Source organism: Bombyx mandarina, chromosome 18 (genome assembly GCF_030267445.1).
Source record: "Bombyx mandarina strain Sakado chromosome 18, ASM3026744v2".
Classification (NCBI taxonomy): Eukaryota; Metazoa; Arthropoda; class Insecta; order Lepidoptera; family Bombycidae; genus Bombyx; species Bombyx mandarina.
This window is the reverse complement of record NC_143224.1, coordinates 5,217,359-5,230,109: the sequence shown is the minus strand read 5'-3', so window position 1 is coordinate 5,230,109 and position 12,751 is coordinate 5,217,359. Positions and strand designations below refer to the sequence as shown.

Sequence of the window (12,751 nt, the reverse complement as noted above, 5' to 3'; positions counted from 1 at the left end):
ATTTTGATATTAAATATTTGATTTAAAAACAGACAAACCGCGTCCATTAAAGTATTACCATGTTACGCAAACTAAAAGTATTTACGTAATATTAAATAACTGCCGTGTCCGAATGCTGCATAGCCCGACCTTGGCTTAAAGTTTGGCAGCCCTCGCCAGTCGATATTGCTGAGTAATGCTGGGGCAGGGGAATGCTAGGAAAATAATGTTGGCACGGCACTCTTGAAAGGGAATGAATGGTATTTGTGTGTGAAGTGCGTATGTGTGCGTAATTGGATATTCACGGTCATTGTTTTTCGATTTGTTCAATAAAAAATATAAAATTTAAAATTATTTAAGGGTATTTCGAAAACAACATTTGCCCTGAAAAATATTCCAAGTTATTTTAAAAGAGATTAACAACGTGATAATTCAATACATTGTACACTTTCTGCAACTGACAATAGAGACAAAAATCAAAATACGCAAAAAACCACATACCTCGTAAATATTCAACGCGCAAGGCCAATAGTTTCGTCCAGAGGGTTCGTGTATTATTAAGAGAGACGCCGTTAGGACGCGACGTCGCGGCGCCCACCCTTACAACCCCGAAACAGATAACTGAGTTTATACATATATCTTCATGCACGCAATCGTAACAAACGACGCATAGACTGTAAAAACGTGAAGAATTAATATTTATTTTTATTGCATAGATGGGTGGACGAGCTCACAGCCCACTTGGTGTTAAGTGGTTACCGGAGCCCATAGACATCTACAACGTAAATGCCACCACCCACCTTCAGATATCAGTTCTAAGGAACCCTTCAAACCGAAACGCATTACCACTTCACGGCAGAAATAGGCAGGGTGGCGGTACCTACCCGTGCGGACTCACAAGAAGTCCTACCATACCACCAGTAATTACGCAAAATATATAATTATAAGCTTACATTTTGTAAGATGCACATGCTTACGCGTTTCGTATAGTTGGTTTGCGACGACGACTTAAGTTTTAGTCTTTGTAGTTTTTCCGTTTTTTTTGTTGTTGTTATAAATATGTTATTAATTCGCATAATTTACAATGTACGAATGTCGAACCGGATCATATTCACTTAAATAAACACAAAATTTCCTCATCCACTAGTAGGATCCTTATTAGGTTGCAGTTTATCAAAATTATTTTCTATCGGTTCTATCTTTCTATGAATTAGCTAAAGCAACAATTACGTCAATCATTAACATCGTATTTTTAGCGTTCATTTAAATAACGGTATCATTCCGACCTTTAGTACCATAAAAAAAAACAGAATCAACCTTCATTAGAGTTGGTATAAAAGGCGAGACTACAAATTCGTGTCATTAGGATGGAGCTAACCCATTTGCATTAGCTCTATCATCCGGAATAATTCTGAGCACATGTTTAATAGCAATAATTTATAACGGGTCCGTTCTTTGCGTTCTGGACTTATTTTCGTTTGATTCGAGTCGTAGAGTATAAAATGATGTATTTTTTTGGAGTTATTGTGAGTTTTATTATTAAACTAAGTTTTGGGATAAGTGTAATTCGAATTAGAGTAATTTAAAGACACAGCTTAAATTTGGTTTTTTTATTTTTTTTCGGATAATCTATTAATATATTTTTTTGCGTATATTTAATTAATCAAAGTAACTATTAGCCATCAAAAAAGACAACACCGATTGTTAGTAGATATTACTAGCTGACCCGGCAAACGTTGTTTTTCCATATATAAGATTTCTAGGGACTCTCTAGTGTAGAAAAAAAAAACTAACTTACTGTAAGTGTGTAAGGATGTGGCAAATGAGTGAAACAGGCATGCGCTGTGAACGATGGGGGAATATAAAAATAACAAAACCTCATTCAACCACATAGGTAATGCCTCATTATAATAAAAAAAATATGTCCAAAAATATAAAATAAACGTTAGGGGTGGACAACCCTTATCACTTAGGGGTATGAAAAATAAATAGTAGCCGATTCTCAGACCTAATGAACATGCATATAAAATTTCATAAAAATCGGTCAAACCGTTTCAGAGGAGTATGGTAACTAACATTGTGACACGAGAATTTTATAAATAAGATTTACAGAAGTGGCACATCGTATGGTTTACGAAGGCGATTAAATGTTTAGTTGATGTTTGCTGCTTTTTTTTTCTTAGCAAACGACTCTTGGACGAATTCCTAACACTGTGAACAGTAAAGCTCCAGAAATACTCGTGATATACTGACGATAAAAATCGCATGCTTAAATAGCTGTAATAGCAGTTTTAATTAATAAGTACTTTTTTATTTCTTATCGCCCGTGTAGACAAACGAGCACACGGCCCACCTGATGGTGAGGGGTTGCCGCCGCCCATGGACTTCAGCAATGCCACCAGCCTCGTTTGAAAAATAACAATACTTTTCTTATTCATACTATATTATTTATTTAATCGTGTTATACTTACATTATATAACAGTTTCCAAAATTCTCAATTAAGTACACATTTTCCCTTTAGAACACAGGCTCGTGTCTTATCAACATCGTAAAGACAAAGAACAATGAATAAGGCCTTAAATATCTGAAATTTTACCGGAAATGATAATTCTAAAAAGAGAAGAAAGCTCCGTAAGCATTATTTTCCAAGAACTTGGATACTTTTACTTAACTATATATTTGACTTTTAGTAATTTTGTGATGGACGGTGTCAGCTTATAATAGAATATCGTATTATCTACTCTAATTGTTTTTTTCGTTGGTGTCATCAGCTATGTTCTTAGAGCATCGGCCAGTAAAATTTGACGATTCAGTAGCGGCTGGACTAATTCAGAGCCCACAATGTGTCTCTCGAGCCCACAAATACCACTGTCGTGCATAGTTTTGCGCTAAAACAATCATGCGTTTCGGTTTAAAGGCTTAAAGATAGCTGATATACAACGCCATTGGAACTCCAATCTTATGTGTCAGGTGGACTTGAAGACAATGGGCGCTGACCACTTATTACCAGGAAGGTCTTGACTCGTTTACTTATCTAAAGAAACTATAAGCTTACATCAAGCAGCGGCTTGGCTCTGCCCCTGGCATTGCTGACGTCCATGAGCGACGGTGACCACTTACCATCAGGTGAGCCGTATGCTCGTCTGCCTACAACGGCAATAAAAAAAAATTCTCTCATTAACAATATTGTGGTAAAGCACACTGAGGGCATTTTTTTTTCAAAACGTCACATAAAGCAATTAAATCTTCGCATTGTAGGGACACAAAACGGTTATTTTGTCGTCATTTCCTCTCAATTCACCGTGAAACAATGGTGGAATTCGGCCCATTAAAAAATAAGGGATAATGAATTCCGAGGGGCTAAAGATAATGTGTTAATGTGTACATTCAAACGAAATTCTGGTCCAGTTTTAGTATGATTTTATTTTTATTGCTAGATTGGGTTGTTTAGTGGACGAGCTCACGGCCGACCTGATGTTTAGTGACCACCGGAGCCCATAGACATTAACAACGTAAATACCGACACCCGCCTTGAGACATGAGGTCTAAGTCACTTTACAGTATAATGGCTGTTGCACCCTCCAAACCGAAAGATATTACTGCTTCACGACAGAAATAGGGAGGGTGGTTATATCTATCCGTACGGGCTCACGAGATGCTCTAACACCAATAATAAATTCGATGAAATAATTAGATTTACTGCTGTCTGGATAACGGTTGATTTATATTATATACGGGTATTAATGCAGTTATTACTTTATCGGTAAAAAAAGATTTTGTAAAATGCAGTTATATTAACCGTTTTTGACGACATCAAAACAGCTAGTAGAAGGATAAGCTCCTTTCATGTTAAGTGGCTATGGAGCTCATGGATAACACAACAAGAATGTGTAGTTACCCATCCTGATAGTTAAGTTTAAAGTTTCTTAGGTATGTATATTTAAAAGCCGTTAGAATTAAATTGTCTGCCTATTTCTGCCGTGAGGCAGTAATGCGTTTCGGTTTGAAGGGTGCGGCAGCCGTTGTAACTATACTGAGACCTTAGAACTTTATGTCTCATGTTGGGTGGCGCATTTACGTTGTAGATGCTTATGGGCTCCGGTTAACACCATGTCGGTTAACGGTTAACACCATAACGGCCTTCTGGTGTAGTGGTAAGTGACATGGTCACTACACAAGGGGGTCGCGGGTTCGAATCCCGCCAAGGGAATATATTTGTATGGTAAATATAAAATGTCTTTTCCAGGGTTATGGATGTATATTAAATATATGTATGTGTATAATAAAAAATCTTACATTTATTTCCGTTACCTGGTACCTGTAACACAAGTTCTTTACGAACTTATCACGGGACCAGTTAACGTGGCGTGTTTGTTAGTAAATATTTATTTATTATTCATGTGAGCCGTGAGCTCGTCCACTCATCTAAGCAATAAATAAATAAATGCTTTATGATTTTGATGTCCCAATCTACGCTTGGTAATTTGTTCATCCATATAAGTGCGCCGTCGGGCTGCAATCACAGATTTGAGGACATATAGCACCCTCGAGCTTGTTGAGAGAACGCCGGTGCAGTGTTCGTAATAATCGACTAGTGTTAGTGCAGTGACGCGAATCGTTCTAAAAATTTAAAAAAATAATAAATAATAGTTTAAAAAAACTAACAAAATACGCTTTTATAGAAGATCCAACTAAAGATTAAAATACTTATAAAACTACTGATACCATGCACCCCACGCTTTTTTTTATAATAAAACATTTTTTCTTACAGTATTTTTAATTAAAATTTATTAATATTTATTTATTATTTTTTAGTTGGATTTTCTATAAAAACGTATTTTAAGAGTTTTTTTAAACTAGTATTTATTTTTCATTTTTTAGTTGAATTTCAATTTTATCAATTTTTTCATGTTCAAAGATTCCATAACATACTAACATACATGCGTTTGAAGCTAATAAAAGCGTATTAAAAACATTAGATATCTTTAAACTTATTTTCCTGTCAGATAGTGACGGTTCACTTTATTTCCAAACTCTATAATAACTTCTATTGTGTGAGCTCTATACGAGTCGTAGACGAAGACATTAAATTCGCTTTACGACTTAACGTTATCCGTATTCAAAACGGAATTCTTAATAAATGAAAATAAAAAGTCTATAGGTACTAAATTTGGATTTAAACGTGCATATGGAACGCGTTACTCCAAGTAGCTGTAAATTATTAATCAATATTTTTATTGTCATTCAGTGATATCACGCAATTATTATTATTTTTATTTATTTATTGCATAGATGGGTGGACGAGCTCACAGCCCATCTAGTGTTAAGTGGTTACCGGAGTCCATAGACATCTATAACGTAAATGCCGCCACTCACCTTGAGATATTAGTTCTAAAGTCTCAATATAGCTCCAACGGCTGCCCAACCCTTCAAACCGAAACGCATTATCGCTTCACGGCTGAAATAGGCAGGGTGGTGGTACCTACCCGCGCGGACTCCCAAGAGGTCCTACCACCAGTAAAAAATTAACCAGTAATATTATGGATTATCTCCTAAGTCTCTTCTTAAGAAATACGTTCCCGATAATCTAATATTATATGTAAAGTAAGCAGCAACTGTATCCAGATTGAATCAAAGGTTTTTATTATTTGTAATCCTTGTGGAAACGGAACAATTGTTTTATTGTGCAATAAAAAGTCTTGTTTACCCTATAGCCATGTAAAACATTTCACCATAAAGATAATAATACCGAAAAGCGCTAAAGTGAAAAATTAGAAACCCAATTAATTGTTTAATACATTGCGTGTTTCAATACAATATCACGAAAGCACCGATATCCTTTTAACTTTATCGATTAACTAACGTAATAATAAGCTTCATAAATAAATGCCGGATACCTTTTCTCAAGGTAAGATAATTAGAAACTAGAAGACTCTCTCAAAAATACTGAAAAAAGAGTGGTTGTATGAAATTATTAAAACTGTTTTTTTTAAACGTTTTCAATATTTACACTCTATTCGGAAAATGGAAAAGTAAATTTAACTTTATTCTGGTAAAAGTGTGACTCGAAAAAAAATTAGTCGGGTTACAATTTAAAATTATCAAGAAAGACTTATCTGTGTATTTCAAAAGCATGCGGCCACTAGTGAACATAAACAGACACATAAAATTATTAGGGTGCAGATTTATACACGTAGTACGAAGAAATAAGAATCCAATTGCACTTTTCATTAATATTCAACAGCTTTTCATACGCATGAATTGCATGTGCACATTGCTATGTACACCCTAATTCAATTCCCGTGTCGGTTATCTACATATTAATACGTGAAGCAAAACCTTTGTATCCCTTTTTACGAAAATTGCGCGGACGGAGGAGTATGAAATTTTCCACACTTATAGAGAATATAGAGAAGAAGTGCACAATGCAATTTTTTTTTAAATAATGCATTAAATATACATTAAATCAATAAAGAAAACATTACACACACTACCATGTATTTGACACACACATGCATGCTAATTGTTAAACTTTTCTTATTGCTTATAATCTATGGTCAAATTGAGAAGTGATTATAATATATTGGTTGTCATTATTAACTAATATTTGTCTAAAGTGTAGTCTTTCCGAATTCTGTGATTACGTAAGTAAAATAATCTTTGACAATAGAATCATAACAGCGTACAAGCTTATAATTTCAATTAATTATTGTCGAATTTCGACTACCGCGGGACCACTAGTTGTCTAGAAAAATGCATATCGTATTTTCTCGTATCAAGTTGTGCGAAAACCTTTCCGTTGCTATGGCAACGAGACGCTGCAGTGCCTCCGCTGCCCGCCCTCGCCGCTACCAGCCGCAGTCAGCGATTCTACTTCAAAGGGAGCACCCGGTTACGTCTCATAGAAAACACACAAACTCGCGTACCATTCGTTTGACGCGTTCGAACTAACAATTGGCAATTCGGAAATCGAAAATAATTCGATATTCATTTCACGACTTATTTTTAGTGCCAGATGTCAAATGTCGCGTTCAGTATTAAGATTCCTGGGATGCAGTTGTTGTGTTTATGAATGATGGCTCATGTGTTTCGCCGGTGAGCCATGGATGAATTGTGCGTGCATTGGATGTTTGAAACGCAGCCATGAGTACCGAAGACAGAGCGAACATATTCACTGACGACGATGAAGACTTGGTACGATAATTCTTCTATGTTATAGTAATGGATCTAGGTGTGTTTAATAAGTCCTTGAACTCTGGAGCCGTTCCAAAAGCAGTTACATGATTGTTTTTCGGTTATGTAAATTTTAAACGAGCTCAACCTATACAGTACATACATTTTGCATATTCAAATATTAAAAATAAATATTGAAATGTCCAGAGAAAAAAGGGGCGAAAAATGTTCACTGAATCTATAAGTATACTGATATAATAAAGAGGAAAGGTTTGTATTGAATAGGCTCCGAAACTACTGAACCGATTTGAAAAAATATTTCACTGTTTGGAAGCTACACTATTACCGAGTGACATAGGCTATTATCTTTTTTGAAAAAATTAGGAATCCTTACTAAAATTCCAATAATGTTACCCACGGTGTAAAAAAATTACCTAAAATATTCTTTACATCGCGTGCCCTGCGAAAACTATTGATGATAGAATAAAATAATGTACTACGACTTTATAGAACACATTATTATTAGTTTAGTTTATTATAAAAAGTGTCGCAACAGCATATTTCTAACTATTATAGGTATACCGCAATAAGTGTTCTTTTATTAAAAAAAAAAAAAAAGTCTGAAATTTTTGTTAAAGACACGAGTGGAACCGGAGCGGGCCGCTAGTAATTTATAAAAATATTATTAAAAAGAGATTAATTCTTTATATGTCTGATTTGAAAGAACCAATAGACGTTAACGCTACTTAGATAAAACAGATAACTGGAAAACTAACTTTTCAAAAAGGAAATTAAAAAGGAAGCTTAGAAATTAATTTTACTTCGCACAGAAATTACTTCAGTCTAAATGAAATCAAGTAACTTTGTAAGCAATGTTAAGGTGATTCTCAAAGTAATTAACGAAGTAAATCAAAGGAGCTTTACGAAATAAATGTGATATAGTTTGCTTTTAGATTTAGCGGAGACTTCTTTTCAATAAGCTAGTACTAAATCCCCATCAAAAAAGAGAGAAAATAACGCCGAGGTAAAGCTTGGGAATAAAAAGCTATGGACACCACATAAATAGTCATATCTAGTGAAATCTAAAAAAAAAAAAACAGTATTAATAATTTACTTTTCATTAATTATCCAGCAAATATAGAAATAATTTAATAACAGTGATATTATCATATAATGTCAAGCAACTTTGGTATTTGAAAGTAGGCGAATATGTTTTTTTTAAAAATAAAACAAGAACATTTATGCCTCTATTGTTGGCGAAACGTTTGAACCAGATAAGTTTTATTAAATCCATCGGTGTCAAGCAAATTTTTTATATTTCAAAAAGTAATCGCGCGTTTTAACGAGCTAATTGGCTGTCACGTGACTCGAACAATCTGACCGAGTACAGTGTCAGAAATTTAATAAATATTTCAGTGCAATTAAAATTTCGGCCCATTACTAAATGTCGAAGTGATTGGATGTTTTGTAAATATGACGAGATTGATAATATGTTGCAACAGCAGTGGTGGCAATAGCATGAAGAATAGAAGTATTGTGGATCCACAAGAGTTTGTGGGCAACGCTTCGTTGACACTAAAAGAAGCCATTCCATTAGCTAAAAAAAATAAGTTATCGGGCTAGAGTAGTATCGCCCGATCTGGATCAAAATAATGCTCATATTTGTCAGAAGCCGCAGTCATAAAGCATATTAAAAAGATTCATAATGACTCTTTAACCTAATGCAAATCGACAGGCTCGCCTTACGCTTAGTCGTTACTAGAGCCCATAGACCCCCATTTTGGGACACGAGGTAAAATTTATCTTGGTATTGTAGTAATGGAAACTATACTTTATACCCTAGGAATAGCCAGAATGGTAAGATCTATCCAAAAACACAGAAAAAAGTAAGCGCACAAATTTTAACCGAATCGATTTGTTACACGATTTGCTACTGGTGGTAGGACCTCTTGTGAGACCGCGCGGATAGGTACTACCACCCTGCCTATTTCAGCTGTGATGCAGTAATGCGTTTCGGTTTGAAGGGTGGGGCAGCCGTTGTAACTATACTTGAGACCTTAGAACTTATATCTCAAGGTGGGTGGCGCATTTACGTTGTAGATATCTATGGGCTCCTGTAACCACTTAACACCAGGTGGGCTGTGAGCTCGTCGTCCCATCAAAGCAATAAAAAAAATGATGTTATTCCTTATTCAACATTCAAATAGCCAGAATGGTAGGATCTACCCAAAAACAGAGAAAAAAGTTGGTGCGCAAATTTTAACCGAATTGATTTGTTACACGATGTTATTCCTTCATCGTATATGTAATGCGGGTGTAACTGACAGCCGTTCCCCTCCTTCTCTCGAGAACACATACAGATCCTATCAATTGTGGAATATACATTGTGTACAGTGCAAAAAACAATAGTAAAATATTAGATAGTATTTTCTTCGATTTTCACGAATTTTAGATGTATTTAAAAATAGTTTTACGGTTTTTAATATCGTGTTGCGTTTTTTAATACTCGTATTATTTTCGTTCCTTAGAATACTCCAGTTTTCGTGCTCACAGATGAAAATATTTTGATGTGCCGTTATTTTGGAATCCCCAGAGCTTATTTTGGATTGTCCCAATTAAGGTTGGGGGATTGTACACCCATGTTTGACTCGTAGACGGGGGGAGGGGGGGTGGGGCAACATGGATGAAGAATGGCGGGCGATCACAAGTTATAGCATAAAAACGGGAGGTCTATGTTCAGCAGTAGCTAAAGGCGAGGTCCCAAAGCACCTTGCATATAGCCTTTTAAGGATTACGTCAGTCTGCTTTTTTGATTTTCCTCACTGACAATTTAATAATATCTTGAGAAATATCTTTCACAGTATTTTACCTACGTATCAACATCTTTGTTAGTTTCTTTGAGTCATCAACAACGTAAAAGTAGCATTGTACTACTAATTTGTCATTTTAAGCCGTTAAGAGTTACGTTACTGTAGCTTGTCTTAATTCAATTACGCTTGTACTTTGCGACTATGACCATAGTTTTCGATTCGACTGTACCCCTGATACTACTAATGATCAACTAAGGGAATTTAAGTTGTAAATGTCTATGTGTTCCACCATTTCAATACCAGGTGGGCCGTGAGCTCATATATCTATGTTGTGTAATAAAAAAAAAGTTAATCAGTTATGGTACTAGTAGGACACAGAGACGAATTTCTTTCTTTTCTCGGTATAAATGAAAAGATTCAAATTATTTATCGTGCCCATTAATATAGTATTAACGTGAATGCCAAATTGCTTAACAACTATTTTAATTACGTCACAGACCTAGAAATGACTACCATCAGCATTAGTAAACTTAGAACTAAAAATAAACTACATTAACACTGTCGGTTACATAATTATATTCATTTACGTATTTCCTGACGTCACGACAGCTATAGTTCAATAAGCCATTAATTTTTCGAATTCAGGTCTCAAGGTGGGCAATAGTAGGCCCCATGGCCATGAACTCATTCGACCATGTACGATTAGATCTCTGTTGAAACCGCACATATTGAAGATCTTGGTATTACGGCGTAAAATTACTGATCATATTCAGATTTATGGGGAACAATGGATAATCCTAAAGATGTTTACCGTCGTCGCAAATAATACAGTAGGGTGTCAAAGCAATATCATAGCAATGTCATAGCAAAATCACAATACCAATTACGTAATATCTAGTTCAAATCATCACACAGATTTTTTAATCCAACCATCATTCCATCCAGCATGAACATTCAGATTCTTCGACTATGTTGCATTATAATTAATTTTAAGTGAAATATATGTTTTTTCTAATTGTCTCACAACTTACAGGAAAAATCTGTCGCGGATCATTTCCCAATTAAATATAACGTAATCTTAAGCAATCAATCAAATGTAATCAAATCTTAGTTCTATATTTATTTATTTTTTATTGTTAATGCCCTGTCGATTGTACCTATAATTGAGGTGACATCTGCCATGAACTTTTGTAAATTGTTCAATGTTTTGTATCGATGATCACTTTGTTGGTGCAACTTAATAAATAAATAAATTACATTATATTCGATGAAACAAAATAGTGGTACAAATGACGACAGTGTAAGTTTTAATGGAAATTTCTACACCTTATAAAAAATATTTCCATAAATGGTTATTCTAAATGTGTAAATTACATTTTCTTTTATAAATAGAAGGAAAACAACTTCGTTTACTTGTTTTTTTTTTCAATAAAACAATATTTGTTCGAAATATGTCGCTACGAAATTTCGACATTTCGTTTATGTTAGCATGTATTTAAGTTCTTATTTAAGTCATGTATTTAAGTTCTAAATACGATTAAGGAAATATATTATAAACAATGAATAATAAATCCAATCATCAAAGTTGTTTTTAAACGTAATCTACAAATTTATTTTAACGAATCTTCTTAATTCTACCGAAAGATGACCGATCAAGTTGTGTTCTTATACATTCAACATATTTTGCTCCCTTCGCTTTTCTCTTTGTTCGGTTTTAAGTTGACTTTGTCTCTAATTAAGTCGCTGCTTCATTCCTATAGCTAATGTTATAAATAAACTTGTCTTTTAACATAATTTACCTTTGGGGGCTCTTTGTCTGGTATAAAATTAAGAAGTTTCTAGCTAACTGATTTTTACTCAATCATATCAATCGATTTTATTTTTAAGCTATTGCATAGCTTCTATCGCGGGCCTTGAGCGCGGCGACTGAATCAAGAAATTCCGTAACGAAAATAACCTGACACTCCCACTACGCCTACTATGTAGCTCGCGTTCAACACATTCACACGTTGCGCTGGTGTAGTGTTTGTGAATAAGCGCGCGGCGTGACGTCGCACTGCATGAGCATCATGAAAACTCTACCCATCTCTCTCTCACGCGGTCTAGCTTATGAGTGTGAAGGGGACAGTTAATGTTTTGCTTTTGTTAATGTTTATAAATGTAGCGTGGTCTTATTTTTATTATTGTTTTAATATTAAATTATTATTGTCTAATTGTAATTGCATAAGTTGATAAAAAATGCTTTGCAATAGCTTTACCGCGGCAGTCCCCGAGTGCCACACGTCTTTTTTATTTTTATGAAACACTAAAAAATACATATCTTACGTATCTAGTTAGTGTAAATATTGGCAGAAATGGGGTGAGAAGCGCGTAATTCGAACGAGTTAAAACGCACGTTTAATAAGAGGTTGATGTTCAGTATACAAATACGAGCAGATGATGACTACACGTAGTGCACAGAAAATAGTGCGTAACATAAAAAAACCTTATGATAGTTACGTTTGTTAAGCATTTGTAAATAGTTAAAAGGAGAAAGTATACTAACTTAAATCACAAGTACAAGAGTTGGTTACTCCAAGGGACTGCCGAAGATCTCTATTGTATTTCACCATTCAAAATAAGAAAATAGAAACGATATATAAATAATATCCATTGTCAGTAGGAATTCATAATATGTTTTTTTTTTTTTTGATACAATGCAAATATATCAATCGATAGCAAATATACAACTAATTTCTCAATTAAACTGGTTATTTTATATTTTACTTTAAAACATGTTAATACAATG

General features: G+C 34.6%; 1 protein-coding gene across 2 annotated transcripts in view; it reads left to right on the top strand.

Moving 5' to 3' along the window:
- The first annotated feature begins 6,843 nt into the window (after positions 1-6,843).
- The window catches only part of LOC114246359 (transmembrane protein 151B), a 65,306-nt gene continuing 59,398 nt past the window's right edge, over positions 6,844-12,751 (top strand). For both annotated transcript variants that reach the window (XM_028178841.2, XM_089734561.1), the window contains exon 1: positions 6,844-7,174. In XM_028178841.2, the coding sequence (XP_028034642.2) occupies positions 7,124-7,174 (51 nt within the window). In that variant the 5' untranslated portion in view covers positions 6,844-7,123. The remainder of the gene's footprint in view (positions 7,175-12,751) is intronic.